Source organism: Pan paniscus, chromosome 18, assembly GCF_029289425.2.
Source record: "Pan paniscus chromosome 18, NHGRI_mPanPan1-v2.0_pri, whole genome shotgun sequence".
In the NCBI taxonomy this organism is placed as follows: domain Eukaryota; kingdom Metazoa; phylum Chordata; class Mammalia; order Primates; family Hominidae; genus Pan; species Pan paniscus.
In genome coordinates, this window is record NC_073267.2 from 15,770,133 (window position 1) to 15,796,316 (window position 26,184).

Genomic DNA, 26,184 nt, shown 5'->3' on the forward strand with positions numbered 1-26,184 from the left:
GATGGAGCAAATGAAAGAGAAAACCTTGCAAAGTAAGGATTTTTGGAGCTATGTGCTTGAGTGAACAAGAGGGTCGGGTCCAATGGAGGTGTTGGCCTCCGTTGGTGCCAGAGGGTTCAGCATAGAAATGGAAAAAAAAATAGAGGTGTACAGAGGTGCACGGAGGTAGGGTGATGAGGCAGTGGGAGCTTGTGCACGTTTCATGATCATTTCTGCTTTTGAGTTAAGCAGGAAGTAAGGTCCCCAGCTGAGAGAGAATGGGGAGGAGCGATCATAAGTTCAAAGAAAAAGTGAAAAGCAGCAGAGAGTGAGAAGAAGAGGGAGGGGTGTGAGAGGACCCCTGAGCAAGGCCTGCTCTGTGGGAAAAGGTGGAGAGTGGGTTTTGGGTTTTTTTGAGACAGGGTCTCACTCTGTCCATCCAGGGTAAGTGCATTGGCTAGATCATGGCTCACTGCAGCCTTGACCTCTGGGGCTCCACTGATCCTCCCACCTCAGCCTCCTGAGTAGCTGGGATTTTAGGTTTGCGCCATCCCACCTGGCTGATTTTTGTTTGTTTGTTGTAGAGATGTGGGGTCTTGCTGCTCTTGAACTCCTGAGCTCAAAGCGATTCACCTGCCTTGGCCTCCCAAAGTGCTGGGATTATAGGTGTGAGTCCCGTGCCCAGCCAAGCTTGAGTTTCATTTGGGTTGTGCTTTCACCAAATGATTGCAGCAATGCAAGAGGGGGAACCGGATGTTGAGGATGCGCGATGGGGGTTACTAGACAGCTGGTTTGGAGCTGGGTCAGAGGCTGATGGCATTAATGGAGTGAAGACCCCGTTGGGGACAGAGCCAAAGAAAGGTGGCACCAGGCAGACAATGAGATGCCTGAGGGTCAAATTGTGAGGGCTCCTAGGAGCACTGGTTGGCCTAGTAGAAGCAGCAGGATCACCCAGAGGGTCAAGGAACCGAGAGGCTGCGTCGCCCACCTGGATGTTGAAATCATGGAGAACTGTGAGGAGTGGTGTGGGAGACAGGAAGCCCGGAGCTAAAACCTCCTGGGAGCCAATCGGGATGGATGGACAGGGTGGTGGAAGCAGCCCTTGGGAGCAGGGGGGACCCCCAAGGTGCCAGAGGCATGGGAGAGAAAACAGCCCCCACTCCAGTGACAGCAGGAATTCTCAGCGGGGTGGCAGTCGTACCCTCCCATCTCTAGAGGACTTCAGGCAACATCTAGAGACATTTTTGGTTGTCACATTGCAGGGTGGTGGGGGACTACTGCAGCCGGTGGGTAGAGGCCAGAAACGTAAGCACCTGCTACTTTTCAGGGATCTTTTTCCTTCTGATGGGGAATGTCGGACAGTCCCCATACCCGAGAATAATGCAGCCCAGATGGCAGCAGTGCTGAGGGGGAGAAAGGAGGAGCAGAGCATGTCAGGAAGGAGGTGAAGTGGCGGGGGGTGGTGTTGCAGCTTCAATGGATGTCGTGAAGACTCAGTGATGCAATGAAGGAGGGGCTGGAGGAGACAGTGGGGATAGCCTCTTCCTCCTCCTCAGCCGGAGGACCGGATGGGAGACGGTCGATCGTTAAAGGATCTAGAAGGTAAGCTGCTACCAGGCAAGGCAGGGCCCGGGTCTGATCTGGGCCATCCTCAGTGCCTGGCCCACACTAAGCTTAGTGATTAAGGAGAAGCAGGAATAAACCACAGAAGGGAGTGGCGGCTGTGGGCACAAGGGGCATTTGCAGGCCGAAGGGAGCCCGAGCCCCCAGTGCTTTTCTCTGGCCTGAGAGACGGGGTCCTTCCGGGCCACGGGCTCCTCACCTGAGCTTGCTCTTGAGTGCGTTCACCTCGCGGCCCATGGCCTCGTTGCTCTCCGTGGCCTCATCCAGCTCCCGCTGCAGCTTCCTGCGGTTGGCGTTGATGCGCTGGGACTCCTCCTCTGCCTCCTCCAGCTGCCTCTTGAGCTGCTTGACCCTGGCATTGCCTTTCTCTGCCTGTCGCGGAGAGTTGGAGGGGTGGTTAGGGGAGGCCGACTGGGGGCTGGGGGCTCGGGGGAGGCTGGGTGGCGGGGGCTACCTGCTCCTTGTACTGCTCAGCCATCTTGCGCTCGTCCTCCACCTGCAGCAAGATTTCCTTCAGCTTCTTGTCTTTCTGCTTCAGCGACTTGGTGGCCGCCTGTTTTTCTCTGCAAACAGCAAGGAAAACAGGTGGTTTCAGCGGAGGGTGGCACCCCTTGCAGCTGGTGTGTCACCTGGAGGTGGCATCTTGAGTGCTTTCCTGAGCCCCATATCTGGACTCCTCTCAAGAATCAGTCAGATGGTGGAATAGTATTCAGCCATGAAAAGGAATAAAGTATCAATGCATGCCACAGCATGGATGAGCCTGGAATTCTTGCCAAGTGAAAGAAGACACATAGCAGACAACATAGTGTGTGATTCCGTTGATATCAAGTGTCCAGAATAGATAAATTCATAGAGACAGAAAGTAGATTATGGTTGCCAGGGACTGAAGGGAGTGGTTACAGGGCATGGGGTTTCTATTTTTTTTGTGGGGAGGAGACAAGGTCTTGCTCTGTGACCCAGGTTGGAGTGCAGTGGTGCTCCAATGCCTGCTCTTCACCCTAGTTCATAGTTCACTGCAGCCTTGAACTCCTGGCTCAAGCAATCCTCCCACCTCATCCTCCCAAGTAGCTGGGACTACAGGCATACACCAGCATGCTCAGACTTTTAAAAGTTTTTCATAGAAACGGAGTCTCTGGCCAGGCATGGTGGCTCACGCCTGTAATCCCAGTACTCTGGGAGGCCGAGGCGGGCAGATCACCTGTGGTCAGGAGTTCGAGACCAGCCTGGCCAACATGGTGAAACCCCATCCCTACTAAAAAATACAATTACAAGCTGGGTACGGTGGTGTGCACCTGTAGTCCCAGCTACTTGGGAGGGTGAGGCAGGAGAATTGCTTGAAGCCAGGAGGCGGAGGTTGCAGTGAGCTGAGATCGCACCACTGCACACCAGCCTGGGAAACAGAGTGAGACTATGTCTCAAAAAATAAAAATAAAAAAGTCTTGCTATGCTGCCCAGACTGGTCTCGAACTCCTGGACTCAAGTGCTGCTCCCACCTACCTCAGCCTCCCAAAGTACCGGGATTATGGGCATGAACTACCACATATGGCCTGGGGTTTCTGTTTGAGCTGATGAAAATGTTCTCAAAATGACTGTGGTGATCGTTTTTACATGTTTGTGAATATGTGAATAGCCCTTGAATTATACACTTTAAATGGGTGCATTGCAGGGCGTGCGAATTACTGAAAAAGCTGCTAGAAGAGAATGGGTGAGAATCCTTAGAATCCAGTGGTAAGAAATGTGCTGTGATCATATGCCTCTTTCAACCCATAATTAAGAAGGCTTCCAGTGTGTGTACCGAATGGGCTGCCAGTTGGACTTTTGTTTTTTGGGGTTTTTTTTGTGTGTGTGTATGTGTGTGGAAGGGTCCCACTCTGTCACCCAGGCTGCAGTGCAGTGGCACAATCTCGGCTCACTGCAACCTCCACGTGTCACGTTGGAGTGATTCTCCTGCCTCAGTCTCCTGAGTAGCTGAGATTATAGGCATGTGCCACCACACCCGGCTAATTTTTGGTACAGACAGGGTTTCACCATGTTGGCCAGGCCGGTCTCAAACTCCTGACCTCAAGTGATCCACCTGCCTCAGCCTCCCAAATTGCTGGGATTACAGGCGTGAGCCACCACGTCCAGCCTGGTTGGATTTTTGATCTGTCAGCATGCTATCCCTGCAGAGGCTGGGAAAAGTCATATGTACTGCTGGAAGGCAGGTTAATGTCAGGAGGACCATGGAGATGCTAAGAGCAGCTCACACTTTAGGTGCTTGCCCTAAGCCAGGCACCAGCAGGGCACTTTGCTGTGTTTACGTTCAGTTCTCACAACATACCTGCACTGTAGGCATCACAGAGCTTGCTTCTTACGAGCAAGAATTGATGCTGGAAGAGGTTGCCTGACTTCACTATGACTCCTGCTGTCCATCACCCCCCTGCAAACTGGGTTCGGAACTCCAGACCCGCATACCTGGCCTCCTGCTCGACCTGCTCCTCCAGCTGTGCAATCTTGGCCTCCAGCGCCGCAATGGTGGACTTGAACTTGGATTTGACGGCCCCCTCCATCTCGTGGAGCTTGCTCCGGAGCTCCTTGTTCTGCCGCTCGAGCTGCTGCCGGGCACTCTCATTCTTCTGGGCCGTGCTGCGCTCTGTGGCCAGCTCGTTGCTGAGCTGCTCGGCCTGGGGAGGAGAGTGAAGGCCATGAGGTGGACTCAGGGAAGCCCAAGACAGCGCACTGAGACCATGCCTCTTCCTGCCTTGTTTGGCCTCTGCACGAGTCCCTTGATCCCGGGCACCCTGTCCTCTCCTTCATCCTGTAAAACTCCACTCAAGAGCTTCTTCCAGGCCGGGCGTGGTGGCGCACGCCTGTAATCCCAGCACTTTTGGAAGCAGAGGCAGGCAGATCACTTGAGCTCAGGAGTTCGAGACCTGCCTGGCCAACATGGTGAAACCCCGTCTCTATTAAAAATACAAAAATTAGCTGGGCAGTGGTGGCACGTGCCTGTAGTCCCAGCTACTTGGGAGGTTGAAGCAGGAGAATCCCTTGAACTTGGGAGGCAGAGGTTGCAGTGAGCCAAGATTGCGCCACTGCACTCCAGCCTGGGCCACAGAGAGACCCTGTCTCCAAAAAAAAGAGGTGCTTCCACAAGTTTCATTGCCACCCAGGCTGAGCGAGTGACTTGTCCCTTGCTTTCTCTGTCCTGGAGTCGCCTGGAGAATGATGCCTGTTCACCCTACACCACAAGGGGCTGCAGGTTACTGGATGGTCCCTAGTGCCCACCATGGAACTAGTGCTCAGTGACATCACCAAGGGCTCACTGGATAAGGTCAGAGCTTCAGCTAGGGGAAAACACAATGAAAGAGCATCCCAAGGCCCGGACTCCAGGGATGGCCGTGAGGTACGGGGAGCCAGCCACGCCGTGGCTGGAAAATGAGACACTGCAGCGTGGAGAGGAGTATTCTGAAGACAGCAGCCTGGGCACTGGCGTAAGGGCCCTGGATCTCTACTCTCAGGCCCCACCACCCTCTTGTCCCTCAATCCAGGGCCTGCACACAGGAAGCCGCCACGCATGTGTTGACTGGTGCAGGATCCTGCTGCAGGAGAGACAGTAGGCAGCGTGACTGTGGTGTCCAGGCGGCCCTCACCTGCTGTGTGGCTTTGCGGACCCGGTCGCTCATGGCCTCCATGTTGCCCTGCTCCTCCTCCAGCTCCTCCTCCAGCTGGGCGATCCGGGCCTCCAGGCGGCGCTTCTCGTCCTGGAGTGCGTTCCTGGGGGAAGGGCGGCCATGGTGGGGGCCTCTACCCTCCCCCGCCTTAAAAGATGCCCCCTCCTTGGAGTCATGCCTCAGGGGGATTGCACTCATCATCTAATGGGTGAAACTGAGGCTTGGAGAGGATTAGAAGACTCATCTGTAGTTACACAGCCAGGAAGTGGACAGCCGGGACTCAGGCCGGCTCCGTGTCAGCAAAGCTGGGATTGGGATGGGGACCAGCACACTCCTCCCTGACTCTTCCTGGCCTCCCCTTCTCCCCACACAGCTACTTATTGGGAATGAATGAAAGCAGCCACACCCCCAAACAGGCATGAAAGCGCTGACGGAAAACCTAACCACCATGGGTCTGTCCCCAATCTCAGAGGACGCTTCGTCAGCAGCAGCATTGAAATAGGGGTCCAGGGCCAGGCACGGTGGCTCACACCTGTAATCACAGCACTTTGGGAGGCCAAGGTAGGAGGATCACCTAAGGTCAGGAGTTCAAGACTAGCCTGGCCAACATGGTGAAACCTCACCTCTACTAAAAATATAAAAATTAGCCAGGCCTGGTGGTACACACCTGTAGTCTCAGCTACTTGGAAGGCTGAGGCAGGAGAATTGCTTGAACCTGGGAGGTGGAGGTTGCAGTGAGCCAAGATTGTGCCACTGCCCTCCAGCCTGGGTGACAGAATGAAACTCTGTCTCGAAAAAATTTAAAAAATAAAATGGGGGTCAGGGATGCTGCCTGTCCCCCCATCCTCTGCTTCAGAGCCCTCTTCCTCCATTCAGTTTCCTACCTTCCCGACAGGCTACTGGCCAGCTCCTCTGCCAGTTCCTCCTTCTCGAGGTCCGCTTGTTTGCGAGCCCTCTCAGCGGCGGCGAGGTCCTAGGTGGGAGGGAGGAAGCCTGTTATCTGCCAGGGAAAGGCCAAGCCCCACCAAGAGTCCACCCTGACTCCTCAGCCACCCTTGAAAGTACATGTTCTTCCTCTGAGCTCAGGGGAGGCCCCGTGAATACATAGAGGAGGGAAGCGTGTGTCTTTCTAGACAGGTGGACCCCAGAGGAGGACGAAATGAAATCTGGGAATGCACAGACTGGAGCTGCCAAGGGGTGCTACCGTGACACCCGCATCTGAGGCTCTCCTAGCAAGGCGAGGCTTTACCTCTTGTAGCTGCATGAGGTCTGCTTCCAAGCTCTTGGCTTTCTTCTCATTCTCTTTGGCTGTGGCAAAGATCTCATCTCTGGAGGCACGGGCGTCTTCCAGCTCTCTTTGAAAGTCCTTCATCTGAGCCTGCATGAGTCAACAGGAAGGACAAGCTCAGATGTCCTTACTCCCCCAAGTTCTGCTGCCCAATTCAGCTTTGCACACCCACCCCTTGGATTTTCTGCAGTTGACCACAAAGAAGTTCCCATTGCACGAGCATGGCTCTCAGTTCCAGGTGGCTGGTGGTGGGCTGGGAGCACCATTCTGGGTGGGCTCCACAGACCTGCCTGAGAAGCCGAGCCCCTGATGTGATCTGAGGGCAGTGGCCAAATACCTAATAATGCTGCCCTACCCAGGGCAGGAGACAGCCACCAAATCCTGAATGGTGCCAGAAAAACCCCAGCTGAACCCACACCAGTGGCAGGTGCAGGCTTGCTTCCTGGAGCCTGCTCTGCTGACTTTGGTGGCCTGAGGGGAACTGTGCCCTCCCTCCACCCATGCCCCGAGCTCCTAGTGTCACCCACCTGCAGTTTGCGTAGCTGCTTGATGGCTTCCTCCCTCCCCTTGATGGCAGAGTCGGCCTGAAGCTCCAGGTCTTTCAGGTCCCCTTCCAGCTTCTTCTTCGCTGCAGCTGCCAGGGCACGTTGCTTTCGCTCGTCTTCCAGTTCCGTCTCATACTCGTGAAGCTGGGCGAGGAATAGAGATGTGTGCTGCCCCACTTGCCCCTGGGAGGTCCTTTAGCTCACCTAGGCAGCACATCACTGCACCCCTTCCCCAGCACAGCCCCCTTGTGAGGTGGGCATCTCATCCCCAGTTGCAGATGAGAAAACGGAATCACGCCGGGCGTGGGTGGCTCATGTCTGTAATCCCAGCACTTTGGGAGGCCAACAGGAGAATGGATCACTTGAGGCCAGGAGTTCAAGACCAGCCTGGCCAACATGGTGAAACCTTGTCTCCACTGAAAAAAAAAAAAAAAAAAATAGCTAGCTATGGTGGCATGCGCCTGTAATCCAAGCTACTCGGGAGGCTGAAGCAGGAGGTGGAGGTTGCAGTGAGCTGAGATTACGCCACTGCACTCCAGCCTGGGCGACAGAGCGAGACTCTGTTTCAAAAAAAAAAAAAAGAAAACGAAGTTTCCACACCAACCATGAGAGTGGTGATAGGAATGAAAAAGGCCACCCGACCTCCCTCTGCTGGCCTCCCCGGCAGCACGCACCTGTCTCTGCAGTTGCCTTCTCTTCTCCTCATTCTGCTCGTCCCGGGCTTGGAGATCCCTCTCGAACTGGCCCTTGAGCGCCTGCATGTTGACTTCCAGCCGCAGTTTGGCGTCCTCCGTGGCTTGCAGCTCGTCCTCCAGCTCTTCCAGCTGCGTCTTCATCTCCTCCATCTGGGTCTCCAGGGCCCGCTTGGACTTCTCCAGCTCATGGACCTGCCGGCAGAGCGGGCAGCCCCATTCTATGAGGCTCAACTTCATGAAGACGATTGAGAAACCCACCGTAAGCGGCACCTCAGGAGGTTAGGGAGGTGGCTTTGGCCTCCCACAGGATGCATGGCCGGGACTCAAGATGGCCCCTGAGAGCTCAGACCCCAGCCTTATCCTCGGACCCCCCAACTCAGACCCATCCTCGACTGCCATTCTCAGCCCCTCCCAGCCCCTGCACCAGTCCAAAAACCTCCTTCAATTTCCGATGATAGTTCGCTATGAAAAAGGCCAGGAGCTAGCCTCACATGGACTGGTGAATGGCACAGAGGGTGGGCGGGCAAAACATGGACGAGAAAAACCACCCAGAGCCACTTACGTTCTTGCCCACGTCATCCTTGGAGCTGACCAGGTCTTCCATTTCGGCTTTGAGCATTTTGTTGGTCCGCTCGAGTTCCTCTTTGGCTTCCAAGGCCTCTTCAAGGGCCCGAGCCAGGGACAGGGCCTTGGTTTCCTTCTCCCTGGCTTCTGCCTCAGCTCTGTCCCTCTCATCCGCGTATTTGGAAGAGATGTTTTTCTCCTCGGCTAACAACTACAACACAAGACCCAGAGGTGACTTCTAGGCGTATCCGGGGTCAGCGTCACTGAATTGTAAATACCGGGGGAAAGCCCTGTGTCCTGCTGAATGTATTGAGGTGCAGGTGTAAGCAGTGTAGGTTAGCTATGGGAGTAATTTATATAATCATCTGGCGTTCTGACTTCTACATCAACCTTATGCAGAGCCAGAAATCAGCTGACTTGTTTTTTTTGTTGGTTTGTGTGTTTGTTTGTTTTAGATGGAGTCTCACTTTGTCACCCAGGCTGGAGTGCAATGGTGCAGTCTTGGTTCACTGCAACCTCCGCCTCGTGGGTTCAAGCGATTCTCCTGCCTCAGCCTCCAGAGTAGTTGGGATTACAGGTGCCCACCACCACACCTGGCTAATTTTTGTATTTTAAGTAGAGATGTGGTTTTGCCATGTTGACCAGGCTGGTCTCGAACTCCTGACCTCAAGTGAGCCTCCTGCCTCGGCCTCCCAAAACACGGAGATTACAGGTGTGAGCCACCACACCTGGCCAAATCCTTGTGCTTCGAAACCACTAGACCTGCCCACGTTGCTTAGAGCACACTGAGGTCAAAGTGACATTTTAAGCTGCCAGAAGCCAGTTATTAGTTTGTTTCATGGCCACAAGTAGCTATTAATATCTCACAAAAGTATCCTAAGAGCCTCAGTAGGGAAATGGTAAGCATGGGCGGCCCTGCACACATATCTCTCTGCTTGGAGAAGCAACTCAGAGAACAGTCCATGCTCACGTTAATCTCATCTTCAGAGAGAACAGAGCAGATTATAAATTGTAACATCCAAAAGCCAAACTTCCAGTATTCAGCAAAGACAGGGACCTCTAAATGGCACAGTCAACACAAAAATCCCACACTATGTGTGCCACTGCACTACACTCTATGTGACAGGAAAATAAAAGCAATCTCAGGCCTTCAACCAGATAACGAAGCATTGAAGATGAGCTGACAGCCCAGAGGAGAGGTAGCTGATGGGAAGAGGAGAAACTGGGATGTTATCTAGAATCCTGACACTAGGAGGCCAGTCAGGGAGGGGTAGGGAACCTGCAGGCATCTGGCATTTAGCCTCACTGTACAATCCTCATTTTATTTATTTTTGAGACAGGGTTTTCACTCTATCACTCAGGCTGGGGTGTAGTGGCGCAATCTTGGCTCACTGCAACCTCCACCCCACCCTGGGTTCAAGCGATTCTCCTGCCTCAGCTTCCAGAGTAGCAGGGATTACAGGCGTGCGCCACCACGCCCGGCTAATTTTGCTATTTTTAGTAGAGACAAAGTTGCACCATGTTGGCCAGGCTGGTCTCAAACCCCTGACCTCAAGTGATCCACCTGCCTCAGCCTCCCAAAGTGCTAGGATTACAGGCATGAGCCACCGTGCCTGGCCTCTCAAACTGATTTTTAGAATAACCCTGAGTCACTTGTAAACTAAATCATATTTACTAAATAATAATGTATCTTAAAAGTTGGTATTTAGGGGTTTGGGTCATACAGGGGTCTGCATTTATCGTACAATTAAGATTTGTGAATCTCATCACATGTAAGTTTTACCCCAAAAGAAGCAAAATTGTGTTTAAAAATAAACTCTAATTAATATGCAATGTTGAGGTGTGGAAGGGGAAATGTACTGACATCTGTAATTTGCTCTGAAATGTACCCAAGAGATAAGGCATGATAGATAGAATTAGTCTTTATAAATAAATATGTGGGCCGGGCATAGTGGCTCATACCTATAATCCCAGCACTTTGGGAGGCCAAGGCAGGCAGATCATGTGAGGCCAGGAGTTGGAGACCAGCCTGGACAACATGGCAAAACCCCATCTCTACTAAAAATACAAAAATTAGCCAGACATAGTGGTGTGCTCCTATAATCCCGGCTACATGAAAGGCTGAAGCAGGAGAATCGCTTGAACCCAGTGGTGGAGGTTGCGGTGAGCTGAGATCACACCACTGCACTCCAGCCTGGGTGACAGAGCTAGATCCTGTCTCAAAATAAGTATCTGATAAAGTTCATATAATACAGTGTCAATGACTGAATCCAGGTGGTGGCCTTAAAGGTGTTCACCGTACAATTCTGTCAACTTTGCTGTGTACTTGGAATTTTACAGAATGAAATCTTAGGGAAGAGTGGTATTAAAAGTATAGAAACTGAATTACTTGGAATACTACTCAATAGGTATTCAATAAATATATTTAGTGAATAAATAAGCACCTCATTCCTTCTTGAGGCTAGAAACTAAGGCATCACTATGTGTGCAGGTGACCCTCATGGTGCTGGTACCCAGAAAAGTCACAGTCATCAAGGCTTCTTTGCCATCCTTACTGTGACCTGGTAGCGTTAATGCTCCATGGTCGCCCAAGACAAGATAAGACAGCCTCCCATGGCTCCCCACAGAGTGGAGAGGGGATGCAGGCACAGGCCAGAGCCACGTGTCATACTCTGCAGAGCTGATTCCCCGACCCAACGTCCATGGCCAGCGTGGAGGACACCCCACGCCCTCTACCTGATCAAATTTCCTCTGCTTCTTTTCCAGGTTGGACACAAGTTGCCGCTGGTTGTCCAAATCGACAACCAGGTCGTCCAGCTCCTGCTGAAGCCTGTTCTTGGTCTTTTCCAGTTTATCATAAGCGGCCGCCTTCTCCTCGTACTGCTGGGTGAGGTTCTCGATCTCCTTCTGGAACCTCTTCTTCCCCTCTTCCAGAGCTTCCACGGTGCTGGCAAAGTCCTGCAGCTTCTTCTTCGAGTCGGAGAGCTACAAGGACAGCGTCCAGGGTAGGGTGAGAGGGGGACCATGAGTGGCCCCTGTCCCTGGCCCCACAGACTCTGAGAAGCGAAGACCATGTTTCCTCGTTGGAGAAACCCAATAGCAGGGGAAGCTGGGGGGTCAAGCACCATCGCACCAACACTCCACCGCGATCTGCCTGCGGGGGATCTCAGCGCAGAGAAGTTGAGAGGACCCATGAAGGAAGCAAGGACACGGGGCAGGCACCTGGATGTTGAGAGTGGAGATGTGGCGCTCCAGGTTCTGCTTGGCCTCCATCTCCTCGTCCAGCTGGTCTTGCAGGCTGTTCCGCTCCTCCTCCAGCTGGCGCAGCTTCGTAGACACGTTGAGCTTCTGCCGGGTTTCTTCTTGAAGCAGCTCCTGCAAAAGGGATGCAAAGAGGTCCCAGGGACCTGCCCCGAGGAAGGCCACCCCCCAGGTCCCCTGGATGATGTGGCAGGACACTCACCTGTGTGTCCTGGAGCTGGGAACTGAGGGACGCCACGTCCTTGGCCAGCTTAATGGCCTTCCCCTCGGCCTCGTTAAGCATCCCTGTGACGCTCTCAACTTCATTCTAAGGGTGCCAAGAGACTGGTTAGTCAAAGCCTCTAGAAGGGGATCCTCGTTGAAAGGAGCCCTTTTTACTCAAAACACATGGGCTAGGACTTGGGGTGTTCACTGATTGAGAAAATACCCATGAGGTATGGGACTCTGATAAAAAAAAAAAAAAACCCACAAAAAAACAAAACTCTGTGGCTTGAAGGGAACTCCATCACCTATGAGTTGGGACCCTGGCCCTAGACTCTGTGGTTCTAAGAACTTATTTGAGCCCCAATGGTATTGACTGGGACCTGATCCCACTAAACGGATCCTAGATCCCTGCCAAGGTTGGTAGAGACAAAGCAGCAGGTCTGAGAGTCCAGACGAGGTGCTCTGGCTGGTCCACTCTCTAAGGCTGGAGAAGGGAGACCAGGATGGTACTTGAACATCCCAGGGATGCTGTCCCATCCCTTCCTTCCTCACTCCTATTCTTTGTCCCTTCACTGACCCTGATGGCCAAAGCCAGAGACGCAGGCCCTAAAGGTAAAAACGTCCTCTCTATTCTCTGGCTTTTACTCCCTAGTGTCTCTGCATAAGTCCCTTTGAGGGTGTTAGCCTACCCCTCCATCTCTTCCATTGACAAGGAGGATATGAATGATCTTGACACTGCTTATATGAGGGCGGCAAAAGCCCTGCTCTCAACTGCATGTGAGAAAAAAACATCTCACTTAATTCTTCCCTTGCCCCTTGGTCCCTGGCTGTGAACATGTTAAACATTTATGAAAACTTTGGCCACGTCCGCATGAGTGGAAAGGCAGGGTAAATGGCTATTCCAAGTGAAAGAAGACCAAAGACAAAAAGACCATGTCATTCATCAGCTTAAAACCCCTCAACAGCTTCACATTGCCCAGAGTAAGGATCAACATACGTGTAATAGGTTCTCAAAAGCCCTACATCATCTGGGTACAAGCTCCCCCTCCAACCCCACTCTGTACTATCTCCCCCTACCCCCAACCCCAGCTGGGCACTCCAGCTCTACTGGCTGTATGTCTCTCTCCTAATTTTTCTACTTACCACAGGGCCTTTGCACATGCTGTTCCCTCTGCCTGGTAGACTTATCCATGCTCCTTAGGGAAGCCTTTCGTGGCTCCTCCTCCCCCAGGTTAGGCCCCCTGGTTATTTACACTTAGGCATCATGTGCCTTCCCTTTGCTGCATCATTTGACATTCATTTGTGTGATTATTCATGTCTTTCTCTTCCCTTCCCTTTCCCTTACTCGGCTGGAGTCCTACTGGGGCAGCGACAGTGTCTCTTCTTCCTTGCTGTTGTATCTCAGGATTAAGCACAGTGCCTGGCATACAGCAGGTGCTCAATAAATACTTATCAAATTGGAAAAGGAAGGTTTTTTTTTCTTTTCTTTTTTTTTTCCTGAGACAGAGTTTTGCCCTTTTAGCCCAGGCTGGAGTACAATGGTGCGGTCTCTGCACACTGCAACCTCTGCCTCCTGGGTTCAAGCTATTCTCCTGCCTCAGCCTCCCGAGTAAATGGGACTACAGGTGCCCACGACCACGCCTGGCTAATTTTTGTATTTTTAGTAGAGACTTTTCACCATGTTGGCCAGACTGGTCTCAAACCCCTGACCTCAGGTGATCCACCCACCTCTGTCTCCCAAAGTGCTGGGATTACAGGCATGAGCCACCGCACCTGGCCAGAAGGTTTTTTAAATATTTAATTGAACAGGGAGATCATCGCCTCCCCTCCAGGAACGCAACTAGACGAAAGGACTTGCCTTGCAGCAAGAGAGACCTCAGCGAGCCGGGAAGAGGCTCCTCCCCACAGAACTGGGCACCACCCAGCACTGCCCACCACACCACCGCGCCACCGCCTCACCTGCAGCTTGTGGACTTTGTCATTGAGCTCCGCCCGGGCCCGCTCCCCATCGCTGCACTTGGACTGCAGCTCCTGCACCTGAGCCTCCAGCTTCTTCTTCTTATGTTCCACCTCCTGCTTGGCCTGGCCCAGGACCCGCAGCTCCCCGGCCAGGTCTGCGTTCTCTTTCTCCAGCGTCTGCTTATTCTTGTCTAGGTTCGCCTTGGCCTGGCGAAGGAAGCAGAGGGGAGGGATAACAGGGAGGCTGTGGCCGGGAGAACGTTTCAGGCCCTGCCCTTTCCTCCCTCAGAGAGGTCCAGGAAGGCACACGACAGGGGGCACACAATCACCAGTAAGAGATTTGGGGGTTTTTTTTGGTTATTTTTTTTTTTGAGATGGAGTCTTAACTCCGTTACCCAGGCTGGAGTGCCGTGGCACAATCTTGGCTCACTGCAACCTCCGCCTCCCAGGTTCAAACTATTCTTCTGCCTCAGCTGCCCAAGTAGCTGGGATTACAGGCGCCCGCCACCATGCCCGACTAATTTTTGTATTTTTAGTAGAGACGAGGTTTCACCATGTTAGCCAGGCTGCTCTCGAACTCCTGACCTCAAGTGATCCGCCCATCTTGGCCTCCCTAAGTGCTGGGATTACAGGCGTGAGCTGCCACACCCAGCTGATATTTTGGATTCTATTTTCCTAAAGCTCATGGGTTGCAATCTGGAATCCCACGAGCAGTATCCAACCTGCTGACATGTCCCCTTTGACCCTTTCACTACTTTTAAGAAAATGAGTTGCCAACATTTTAATAAATGTCACATAAAAATCTGGATTCCCAGCTTCTTTTTCAAAAAACTTTAATGTTTGAAGGCCTGCCATGGCAGCTCATACTTGTCATCCCCAGCACTTTGGGAAGCAGGCAGGAGGATCGCTTAAGGCCAGGAGTACAGGACCAGCCTGGGCAATGTAGTGAGACCCCCATCTCTACTAAAATAAAACATTAGCTGGGTGTGGGGGGCACACACCAGCAATCCCAGCTACTCAGGAGGCTGATGGCAGGCTTGCTTGAGCCCAGGAATTGGAGGCTGCAGTGAGCTATGATCACACCACTGCACTCCAGCCTGGGCAACAAAGTGAGACCCTGTTTCAGAAATAAGTAGCTTTGGGAGGCCAAGGCAGGTGGATCACTTGAGGTCAGGAGTTTGAGACCAGCCTGGCCAACATGGCGAAACTGCATCTCTACTAAAAATGGAAAAATTAGCCGGGCATGGTGGCGCACGCCTGTAGTCCCAGCTACTGGGGTGGCTAAGGCACAAGTATTGCTTGAACCTGGGAGGTGGAGGTTGCAGTGAACCAAGATCATGCCACTGCATTCCAGCCTGGGTAACAGAGTGAGACTCCATCTCAATCAATCAATCAATAACTAACATTCTATATGGTGACTGTGGTGGTGGTAGTTACACAATACACATTTGTTAAAATTAATGGAGCAGTAAAATGGATAAATTTTACTACATATGCCTCAGTAATCCTAAACTTAAAAACAAAAACAAAAAACCAACAACAACGAAAGATCTGGAAACAGAGGGTCTTGCTTTCCTTCAAGGCAACAATCTGCCACATCTAAGTAGCGGCTGGCTCTGCAGGTGGGGCAGTCACATTTCAGCGCCCCCGTCCTTCACAGGTGTCGTGTGATTGATTGACACTGCTACTTCTGTCCTAGTTAAGGGAAACTTATTTTATGGAACCAGCTCCTGTAGGCATGTGAGTTGCCCTACAGGAAAAAAAAAAAGTGTGTTGGGGCCAGGCGCGGTGGCTCAGGCCTATAATCCCAGCACTTTGGGAGGCCTATGCAGGCAGGTCACTTGAGGTCAGGAGTTTGAGACCAGCCTGGCCAACATGGTGAAACCCCGTCTCTACTAAAAATATAAAAATTAGCCGGGCATGGTGACAGTCACCTGTAATCCCAGCTGCTGAGGAGGCTGAAGCAGGAGAATTGCCTGAACCCAGGAGGCGGGGGTTGCAGTGAGCCGAGATCCCGCCAGTGCACTCCAGCCTGGGCGACAGAGTGAGACTTTGTCTCAAAAAAAAAAGTGTGTTGGGCAAAAGTAGGACGCGGTGAGGGGCTTCTTTCCAGGTTGTAGAGAAGGGGAAAGAGAAGCGCAAGTATCCCGAGAGGACAAGACCCACCACTCAGTCTTCCCATAGTCCCTGGGAGGTGCTGGACATTGACCGGTCAGCCCTGGATGCCCGTCCTCCCTCCAAGACATGACTAAGAGCTGCCAGACCTCAGATGGGGACAGGGAGTCTCTTGGTGGTAACAAAGCAGTGAAGCGGGGACCCTAGGGGACATGGGCTCCCAGAAACCTTAGCCCAGCCTAAGACCCCAGAACTGGGGCCAAACCGCACGAGGGCCTGGGGAGCCCAGGTAGGAGCTGATGTTAAACGTTTCCCCCACAAGCAGATGGAACCAGGTCTCTACATCAGAATTCAAGTTGTTAGAGGCAAAGGCCTCTGTTTCCCTGCACCTGAGATGGGCAGAGGTTTGCACCTCTACCTGCTTTGTGTGGGTCAGTAATGGACATGCCGTCTGCTGGTGGTCTTAATAACTGCGTCTTCCCAAAGAGGCCTGGCTGGGAATGGGCTTGGCTTCTAGCTCCTGTTCACGTCTAATGAACCCCAAGCATGGGGAGGGTCAGTGATTCTGTCTGGGGCCTCACTCTTCCAACCATAATTTTTTTTTTTTTTTTTTTTGGAAACGGAGTCTCACTCTGTTGCCCAGGCTGGGGTGCAGTGGCACAATCTTGGCTCACTGCAACCTTTACCTCCTGGGTTCAAGTGATTTTCATGTCTCAGCCTCCCAAGTAGCTGGGATTACAGGCGACCACCACCACGTCCAGCTAATTTTTGTATTTTTAGTAGAGACGGGGTTTTGCCATGTTGGCCAGACTGGTCTCAAACTCCTGACCTCAGGTGATCTGCCTGCCTCGGGCTCCCAAAGTGCTGGGATTACAGGCGTGAGCCACTGCACCCAGCCTAATTTTATGTATTTTTAGTAGAGATGGGGTTTCACTATGTTGGTCAGGCTAGTCTTGAACTCCTGACTTGGTGATCCGCCCATCTCGGCCTCCCAAAGTGCTGGGATTACAAGCATGAGCCACCTCGCCCGGCCTTTGGGGGCAGTTTCTAATGGTTTAGCACCATCCCTTTGATGCTGCCCTCATGAGATCTGGTTGTTTAAAAGTGTCTGGCAGCTCCCCATTCTCTCTCTTCTGCCTGCTCTGGTCATGTAAAACATGCCTGCTTCCCCGTTGCCTTCCACCATGATGGTAAGTTTCCTGAGGCCTCCCCAGAAGCAGAAGCTGGTATGCTTTCTGTACAGCCTGCAGAACCGTGAGCCAATTAAACCTCTCTTCTTTAGAAATTACCCAATCTCAGGGTGGGTGCAGTGGCTCACACCTGTCATCTCAGCACTTTGGAAGGCCAAGGCAGGTGGATCACCTGAGGTCAGGAGTTCAAGATCAGCCTGGCCAACATGGCAAAACCCCATCTCTACTAAAAAAAAAAAAAAATTAGCCGGGCATGGTGGTGTGTGCCTGTAGTCCCAGCTACTTGGGAGGCTGAGGCAGGAGAATCATTTGAACCCAGGAGGTGGAGTTTGCAGTGAGTCAAGATCACGCCACTGAACTCCAGCCTGAGTGACAGAGTAAGACTCCACTGCTCAAAAAATAAACAAACAATCCAATCTTGGGTATTTCTGTAGAGCAGTGCAACAACGGACCAATACACTAGTGATAGAACCAAATGCAAATTCCCCAAAATTTTTAGGCAATGCTGCACCCACTTAATCTAGCAGAGCCAAAAGCTTCCACTGAAGGGGATGTGGAGGAGCTGCAACGCTGAGGGTAATGTAACTCAGGCTTTCAGGAAAACAATCTGGCCGAAGGTCGCAAGCTAAAAAACTTACCCTGGAGAATGAAGCACAGGCACTACCCCAAAGGAGAGAAGAGCACCCAAGATTCAGCATTCGGTACTGCTATTTACCAGCTCCCACTCCCATACACCGCAAAGAGTTCCAACAACGGGAGAGTGATTTGACCTAGTCATTCTCAAATTATGCCGGAGAGAGCTGTTCTGCCATTGAAATAAAATAATGACAAGTTTCCTCCAGTCTTTTTTTTTTACAAAAGAAAAATCGCTATGTTGCCCAGGCTGATCTGAAAGTCCTGGGCTCAAGCAATCCTCCCTCCTTGGCCTCCCAAAGTGTTGGGATTACGGGAGGCATGAGCCGCCATGCCTGGCCTTCCTCCAGTCTGCAGAGAAATTAAAGTGGATAGAATGATCCCAGTTTTAAGTTTCATTTAAATCTCCCTGAAAGTGTTGTTACACCTTTGCTTATCCCTGAAGGGCAGTATATTGATAGGCCCCACCCATCCTATAGGCCTTCAGTCCTGTAGAGGCCAGAAAGTGGGGTCTAGGACCAGACTGTTTGGGTGCAAATCATGGCTCTGTCACTTACCAGCAGTGTGACCTTGGGTAAGTCTCTTCACCTCTAGGCACCTTGGACCTCAGTTTCTTTGCTTGTAAAATGAGTTTAACAGTACACGTCTCACAGGGTGGTTGTGAAAATTAATTGACATACTGTATGAGAAGCATTTCTATTCATTCATTTTTTTTTTTCTTTTTTTGAGATGGCGGCTCACTCTGTCGCCCAGACTGGAGTGCAGTGGCACGATCTGAGCTCACTGCAACCTCTTCCTCCTGGGTCCAAGTGATTGTCCTGCCTCAGCCTCCCGAGTAGCTAAGATTACAGGCACATGCCACCACACCCAGCTAATTCTCTATATTTTTGGTAGAGATGGGGTTTCACCATGTTGACCAGGCTGGTCTCGAACTCCTGAGCTCAAGTGATCTGCCCGCCTTGCCTCCCAAATTGCTGGGATTACAGACATGGTGAGCCACCGTGCCCAGCCTATTTTTATTGTTTGATTAAGGTCTCACTGTGTCATCCAGGCTAGAGTGCAGTGGCATGACAGGGCTCACTGCAGCCTCAACCTCCTAGGCTCAAACGATCCTCCCACCTCAGCCTCCCAAATAGCTGGGACCACAGGAATGCACTACCAGGCCTGGCCAATATTTTATTTATTTTTATGTTTTGAGATGGAATCCTGCTCTGTTGCTCAGGCTGGAGTGCAATGGCATGATCTCTGCTCACTGCAACCTCTGCCTCCTGGGTTCAAGTGATTCTCCTGCCTCAGCCTCCCAAGTAGCTGGGATTACAGGCATGCACCACCGCGCCCGGCTAATTTTTTGTATTTGTAGTAGAGATAGGGTTTCGCCACGTTGGCCAGGCTGGTCTCGAACTCCTGACCTCAGGTGATCCACCCGGTTTGGCCTCCCAAAGTGCTGGGATTACAGGCTTGAGCCACCACGCCTGGCCTACTTTTTAAAAATTTTAGTAGAAACAAGGTCTCACTATGTTGCCCAGGCTGGTCTCCAACTCCTGAGCTCAAGCGATCCTCCCTCCTCAGCCTCCCCAAGTACTGGGATTATAGGTGTGAGCCACCTCACCCAGCCTGTATGGGAAGCATTTTGTAAATAAATATAAGCTGCTATCATCATCATTAGAATCTTATGTAACTTGTTTTTTGTCTTTATGCAGACCCTGACCTGTAGTAATTTGAGGCTGCTGATGTCACTCTTATGTGTCATCACCAAAAAGCATCACCACTTACCCTCTTGAACTGCTCAAGCTGCTCTGTGAGCTCCTCCACCGCCTGTGCGTGTTTCTGCCTCATCTCCTGGACCTGAGCCTCATGGGACCGCGTCTCTTCATCCAGGGCCTTCTTCAGCACCGTCACCTCCTGCTCCCTCTTGGCCCTTGGTGGGAGGAACACAGTGAATGGCAGTTGGGTGGAGACAGAGGGTCATCTCAGTGCCGTGCAAAAGAATGAGAGCTCTTCCAGGACCCAGAGCTGCAATCCTCATCACCACCCCTCTCTAGCTGTGTGACCTTGGGTCATTCACCTAACATCTCTGGACCTAAAATTTCCTCAGCTGCAAAATGTGGAGCATATCACCTGCCTAGGACATCTGTAATGACTGGCAAACAAATACACAAAGTAATAGAATTGAAAGGATGTCTGTGAACTGCAAAATTTTGCTTAAATATTAATGTTGGCTCTTATTTAATGAGCAGTTACTATACCCCAGGCCCTGAGCTAAGTTTTTTATATACATCATCTAATCCTCAGAGCGACCCAAAGAGGCAGGTGTGTTATTATTTCCATTTTACAAATGAGGAAACTAAGGCTAAGAGAGGGTAAGCAGTTTTACCCATGGTGTCACAACCATTGTGTGATGGAGCCAGAATTAGAAGCTAAACCTTGACCTTGAGTCCATGGTTTTGTTTGTTTGTTTTTGAGATGGAGTTTCACTCCTGTTGCCCAGGCTGGAGTGCAACAGCGCAATCTTGGCTCCCTGCAACCTCCACCTCCCGGGTTCAAGCGATTCTCCTGCCTCGGCCTCCTAAGTAGCTGGGATTACAGGTGCCCACCACCACGCCCGGCTAATTTTATATTTTTAGTAGAGACGGGTTTCACCATGTTGGTCAGGCTGGTTTCAAACTCCTGACCTCAGGTGATCCACCCGCCTCAGCCTCCCAAAGTGCTGGGATTACAGGCATGAGCCACCATACCTGGCCCATGCACTGGGCTCTTCTGTATCAAAGGCCAGGCGGCAAGGGAGCAGAACGCTGTGCTCTATGTGCATGTGACACTGCACAAAACCCAAAGTGGGGGAAGTAAACCCCAGGGTATATGGTGTTGGCACAGCTAGCATAGCTATATGCTGTGATATATGCTATGCCAACACCACAGATTGCATCAAAATACATTTATGTGTTTACTGAATGAATCAATGACCTAGTTTCACTAGAGTCAGGATTCGTGATCTGGCAGGCAGTTTGTTATTGTTTGTTCATTTGAAGTGAATCTTCAATTGAAAACCAATCTGATCAATTTTATTTTTAAAATTTAACACAAAAGTGATACACACACATACTTGGGAATTGGAGCTTGGGGACTGACTGATACACACACAGACAGACAGGAAGGAATTTCTCAAGAATGTTAACTGGTGTGACTAAGGGTGATTTTTTTGTTTTTTGTTTTTTTTTGAGATGGAGTCTCACTCACTCTGTCACCCAGGCTGGAGTGCGATGGTGCGATCTCAGCTCACTGCAACCTCTGCCTCCCAGATTCAAGTGACTCTACTGCCTCAGCCTCCTGAGTAGCTGGGATTTACAGGCATGCGCCACCACGCCCAGGTAATTTTTGGATTTATAGTAGAGACAGGGTTTCACCATGTTGGCCAGGCTGGTCTTGAACTCCTGACCTCAAGTGATCCACCTGTCTTTGGCCTCCCAAAGTGCTGAGATTATAGGCGTGAGCCCGACCCTAAAGGTGATTTTTTTTTTATGTCTGCTTTTCTATAGTTTTCAAATTGTTCTCTGAGTATATCCAAGCTTACCAATGAGGATGGTTTTGAATGCAGCCTGACACAGAGTCATAAACTTTCTTAAAACAGTATGAGATGTTTTTTCCAATTTGTAAAATTTTTTTAGTTGATCAGCTATTATTAGTGTTAGTGTATTTTATGTGTGGCCCAAGACAAATCTTTTTCTTCCAATGTGGCCAAGGGAAGCCAAAAGATTGTACATCCCTGGTATATACTACTCTTCTGATGAGAAATAAGATGATGAGGGTCGGGTGCAGTGGCTCACACAAGTAATACCAGCAGTTTGGGAGGCGGAAGTGGGTGGATCACTTGAGGCCAGGAGTTCAAGTCCAGCCTGGGCAACATGGCAAAACTCCATCTCTACTAAAAACAAAAAATTAGCCGGGTGTGGTGGCACATACCTGTAATCCCAGCTACTCGGGAGGCTGAGGCATGAGAATCGCTTAAATCTCAGAGGTGGAGGTTGCAGTGAGCCAAGATGGCACAACTGCACTCCAGCCTAGGCAACAAAGCCAGACTGCCTCAAAAAAAAAAAAAAAAGAAAAAAGAAAAAAGAAACAACCAACCATGCTTCTATAAGTTAAAGCAAACCGCGGCCAGGAAGGTAAATGCACAGGGGCTGATGCATGATTTGCTTTGGGTTTGTCCCCTCTTCTGCCCCCATCCCATTGGTGCAGTGGGATAGCAGGATGGTGGGATTGATGGGCCCCTCACCTGAGCTCCTGCTGAGTGGCTGTGCTGTCCAGCGTGTCTTCCAGCTCTGTCTTTAGGGCCTCCAGCTCCTCGCCGAGGTCTCGCTTCTGCTTTTCAGCCTTGTTCCTGGCGGCCCGCTCTGAGTCCAGGTCCTCCTGGAGGTCTGAGATGTGGCCCTCCAGCTCCCGGATCTTCTTCAGGGCATTGTTCTTCTGAGCAATTTCATCGTCAAGCCTTCCAGGGAGAGACCCACCAGAATGAACCCCCAGGTCCCTTGGTTTCCTCTCTTACAATGTGGCCAAAAACTTTTCTGGGACCAGACAGTTATGTTGCAGAGACATCAAACACCTTCTATCCATGTGCCCAGGTCTGCTTCTTGACATGCCAGACTATATGAGATTAACATAGGATGTGAGTGCCAAGGTCTGACATCAAAACAGGTTGTACATGTGCATGGGTGTGTGTACGTGTGTATGCACGTGTGTGCAAGAATGCAAAGCATTGACCCCAGACTGGCAAGGTACCTGGTCACAGTAGGGACTGTGTAGATGCTTTCTCAATGTTGGACAGTTCTTCTTCCCTGGCAACTGTCTGTTCTTTCTGCATTTGCTCAGTGACTGAGTACCCGCCCCATGCACAGCATTTGGCCAGCCACTGCTTGCGGGGGATATTCAGACTGGGGCTCTGCATCTGGTGGAGGTGGTGACCAGAGATCAAGGTGGGCTGCAAGAAGCCCTGTTAAATGGCAGAATGCTGCAGGAGAGGCAAGCACTTTGATTTTACTGTACTTGTGAAAGGGCAGCAACAAGAGAGAAAGTGAAATAGTTGGGTTGGGGTGAGACTGCAGAGGGTGGATGGGCTCTGAGGGTGAGGCTAAGGAAACTGGATTTTCCCTAGTAAGCCAGTGAAGTTAGGTTTTTGTTTTGTTGTTATTATTGTTTTGAGACAGGGTCTTGCTCTGTTGCCCAGGCTGGAGTGCAGTGGCATGATCATAGCTCACTTTAGCCTCAACCTCCTGGGCTCAAGTGATCCTCCCATCTCAGCCTCCTGAGTAGCTGGGACTACAGGCACACACCACCATGCCTGGCTCATTTTTTAACTTTTTGTAGGGACAGGGTCTTGCTATGTTGCCCATGTTGGTCTCAAACTGCTGGCCTCAAGCAATCCCCCCACCTCGGCTTCCCAAAGTGCTGAGATTACAGGCGTGAGCCACTGCATCCAGCCAGCAAAGTTTTGTGAGCAGGTTCCTGCCCCAGAGAGATGCTTTCCGTTCATCACCGTAGCACTGTCAACATAGCACAAATTGGCCGACAAAAGAGCCAGGCCAGGGGATCAATCAGAAAGCTTTGAGGCTTAAATCCCAGCTCTGCCTCTTAGAAGCAATAACATTGCTCCTGTTGCGTTACCCCTAGGAGGCTCAGCTTCCTCCTCAAAGACACCGGCAGTACACCTGGCCAGGTGTCTGCAAAGGTATTGCTTGAAAAGAACTTAGCACCGAGTGAGCAGGTAAATAATCATTCATAGTGGCTGCTGCAGTATTAGCATTAGTGTAAATCCAGCTAAGAGCCAGGAAGAGGGAAAAACCAGAGGAAATGGGTGGGGGACATTTAGAAGGACTGGCAGAATCTGAAGGTTGCTGCTTGCTGTGGGTCAGCAGAAACAAAGGAGGAGACTGGTGTTCACAAAAAAGAGGGCCCTTAGAGGGAGGGGCTGGGGAAAGGAAGGTCATTCCCGCCTTAGACAGGGGTGTTTGAGATGACAGTGGAAATTGACTCATTGGGCAATCGGAAATTCAGAAGGGGGTCTAGATGAGAAAAGCCTGGATGTCAAAGAGGCAGCAGCAACACCATGGGAGTAGGTGAGATCAACTGCAAAGACATGATGTGTTTGTAGGGAAGAGAAGAAAGTCGAAGGTGAGGATCTGGGGGAGTGAACAGGGTCGGGAAGGCTTGTGAGAGGCCTGGCCTGGGAAACGAAGTTCATGCCAAGGGCCTGGGGCCACCTTGACCAAGACAGCCACTTGGAATGAGCGGATGAGCAGGGGCCCAGGGGATACATGGACACACAGCAAATGCCCCTTGCCAGCCCCGCTACCTGGCCAGGGCCGCCTGCAGCTCCTCCTCCTTCTTGGCCAGCTGCATCTTGAGCTCTGCGATCTGCGCCTGGAGGTCAGCGATCTGCTCGTGGAAGTCGCTGGCATCACCCTCCAGCTTCCGTTTCAGCTTCTCCAGCTCCTGCCGGCTCTTCTCTTCCTTCTTTAGCCGCACTGCAAAAACCAAGGTGCTCTTCAGGAAGGGGAGGCCCCAGAGAGATGCCCGGAAATGAGCCTTCCTGCCCAGGCATTTTACCCGGAGGAGATGAACACATCCCCCAATCAGTAACCTTCATAGTCACGGTCTGGACCATTATCTCCCGATGAACAGCACCTTATATTGTCATATTATTCTTATTAGTTGAGATGGAGTTTTGCTCTTGTTGCCCAGGCTGGAGTGCGATGGCGCAATCTCAGCTCACTGCAACCTCCGCCTCCCGGGTTCAAGCAATTCTTCTGCCTCAGCCTCCCGAGTAGCTGGGATTACAGGCGCCCGCCACCACGCCTGGCTAATTTTTGTATTTTGAGACAGGGTTTCACCATGTTGGCCAGGCTGGTCTCCAACTCCTGACCTCGTGATCCGCCCACCTCGGCCTCCCAAAGTGCTGGGATTACAGGCGAGAGCCACCGCACCCAGCCCTTTTATCATATTATTAGTGCGTGTGATGACTAAGGGTGATTTCGAGAGGTGGCATAGAGTTAGTTGTCACTCATGGGATGATCTGCCATCCTCAAATTTCCTTTCTGATTTTCATGCTTTTAAAAATACCCATTCAAGCCCAGGAATAGTGGCTCATGCCTATAATCCCAGCACTTTGGGAGGCCAAGGTGGGAGGACTGCTTGGGCCCAGGAGTTTGAGACTAGACTGAGCATCATAGTGAAACCCCATCTCTACAAAATAAAAAATAAAAAAAAATTAGCTGGGTGTGGTGATGCACGCCTGTAGTCTCAGCTACTCAGGAGGCTGAGGCAGGAGGATCACTGGAGCTTAGGAGTTTCGGGCTGCAGTGAGCCATGATCGCACCATTGCACTGCAGCCTGGGCAACAGAGCAAGACCTCATCTCTAAAAAAAATAATAAAATAAAATAAAAATAAATCTCTTGGTAGCTGGTTTACCTTCCAGTTCTGAAATCATAGATTCATGCTTGTTTTTCAGCTTGGTAAGATTCTTGGCCTTTTCTTCCTCTTCTGCAAGATTTGTCGTTAAGTCACTAATCCTCTCCTCAAGGAGTTTTCGTTCCTTTTTGGGGAAAGAGACAGAGATAGCTTTAGGATTTTTCTTTTCTCTAGAATCTATGTTTCACTTTTAGTGATTTCCATGTAAACAGTTGAAAGAAAAACCCACATTATAACAAAATACAACTAGAGTTTTAAATGGTAAAGAAAAGTCCCATAACAATTTCCAAAAACTGGCCATTTCTCATCTCGTGCCAGTTTGTCCCTCACATTGTATGGTCAGCTAAAGGTACCCTCCTTCCATTCCTGCCACTGGCCAGCTCTTCCCTGCCCCAGGGCCTTTGCACAGTGGGCCAACCAGCTGAGATGCTCTTCTACTCCCCTCTAACTGCTCCTTCATCTTTAAGTGTCTGCTTAAATGTCACCTCCTCCAGGAAGTCTTCCATGAATCCTTCCTCTATCCCCCACTGCCGTATTCTTTTTTTTTTTTTTTTTTTTTTTGAGACAGAGGCTCACTCTGTCGCCCAGGGTGGAGTGCAGTGGCGCTATCTCAGCTCACTGCAACCTCTGCCTCCCACGTTCAAGTGATTCTCCTGCCTCAGCCTCCCGAGTAGCTGGGACTACAGGCGCCCGCCAACACACCCAACTAATTTTTTGTATTTTTAGTAGAGATGGGGTTTTACCGTGTTGGCCAGGCTGGTCTCCAACTCCTGACCTCAGGTAATCCACTTGCCTCAGCCTCCCTAAGTGCTGGGATTGCAGGCATGAGCCACCGCACCAGGCCTGCTGCACTCTTAAAATATGGTGAACGTTTCCTTCAGAGCCCTGATCACCATGGTAAATGACGATTATTTGCCATCTCACTACTATAAACCCCACAAGGGAAGGGTCCTCCTTCACCATGCATAGCTGCATCTAACACAGAGCCTGGCTCACAGTAGGGGCCAAGCTGACATCCA

The 26,184-nt window shown here is 51.1% G+C and overlaps 2 protein-coding genes across 8 annotated transcripts in view; one reads left to right on the forward strand and one right to left on the reverse strand.

Moving 5' to 3' along the window:
• NDE1 (nudE neurodevelopment protein 1) overlaps positions 1-11,248 on the forward strand; it is an 81,202-nt gene extending 69,954 nt beyond the window's left edge. For both annotated transcript variants that reach the window (XM_034951179.3, XM_034951181.3), the window contains one exon: positions 11,111-11,248. The gene's annotated coding sequence lies outside the window, so the exon portion shown is untranslated. The remainder of the gene's footprint in view (positions 1-11,110) is intronic.
• MYH11 (myosin heavy chain 11) overlaps positions 1-26,184 on the reverse strand; it is a 154,395-nt gene that overhangs the window by 9,228 nt on the left and 118,983 nt on the right. For all 6 annotated transcript variants that reach the window (XM_055099356.2, XM_055099358.2, XM_055099355.2 and 3 more), the window contains 17 exons: positions 25,166-25,289; positions 24,050-24,221; positions 21,977-22,189; positions 19,480-19,624; positions 13,769-13,975; positions 11,808-11,912; positions 11,567-11,719; positions 11,081-11,329; positions 8,343-8,555; positions 7,760-7,972; positions 7,068-7,229; positions 6,502-6,630; positions 6,137-6,225; positions 5,232-5,355; positions 4,057-4,265; positions 2,057-2,165; positions 1,802-1,974 (listed from right to left, as the gene is read on the reverse strand). In XM_055099356.2, the coding sequence (XP_054955331.1) occupies positions 1,802-1,974; positions 2,057-2,165; positions 4,057-4,265; positions 5,232-5,355; positions 6,137-6,225; positions 6,502-6,630; positions 7,068-7,229; positions 7,760-7,972; positions 8,343-8,555; positions 11,081-11,329; positions 11,567-11,719; positions 11,808-11,912; positions 13,769-13,975; positions 19,480-19,624; positions 21,977-22,189; positions 24,050-24,221; positions 25,166-25,289 (2,789 nt within the window). The remainder of the gene's footprint in view (positions 1-1,801; positions 1,975-2,056; positions 2,166-4,056; positions 4,266-5,231; positions 5,356-6,136; positions 6,226-6,501; positions 6,631-7,067; positions 7,230-7,759; positions 7,973-8,342; positions 8,556-11,080; positions 11,330-11,566; positions 11,720-11,807; positions 11,913-13,768; positions 13,976-19,479; positions 19,625-21,976; positions 22,190-24,049; positions 24,222-25,165; positions 25,290-26,184) is intronic.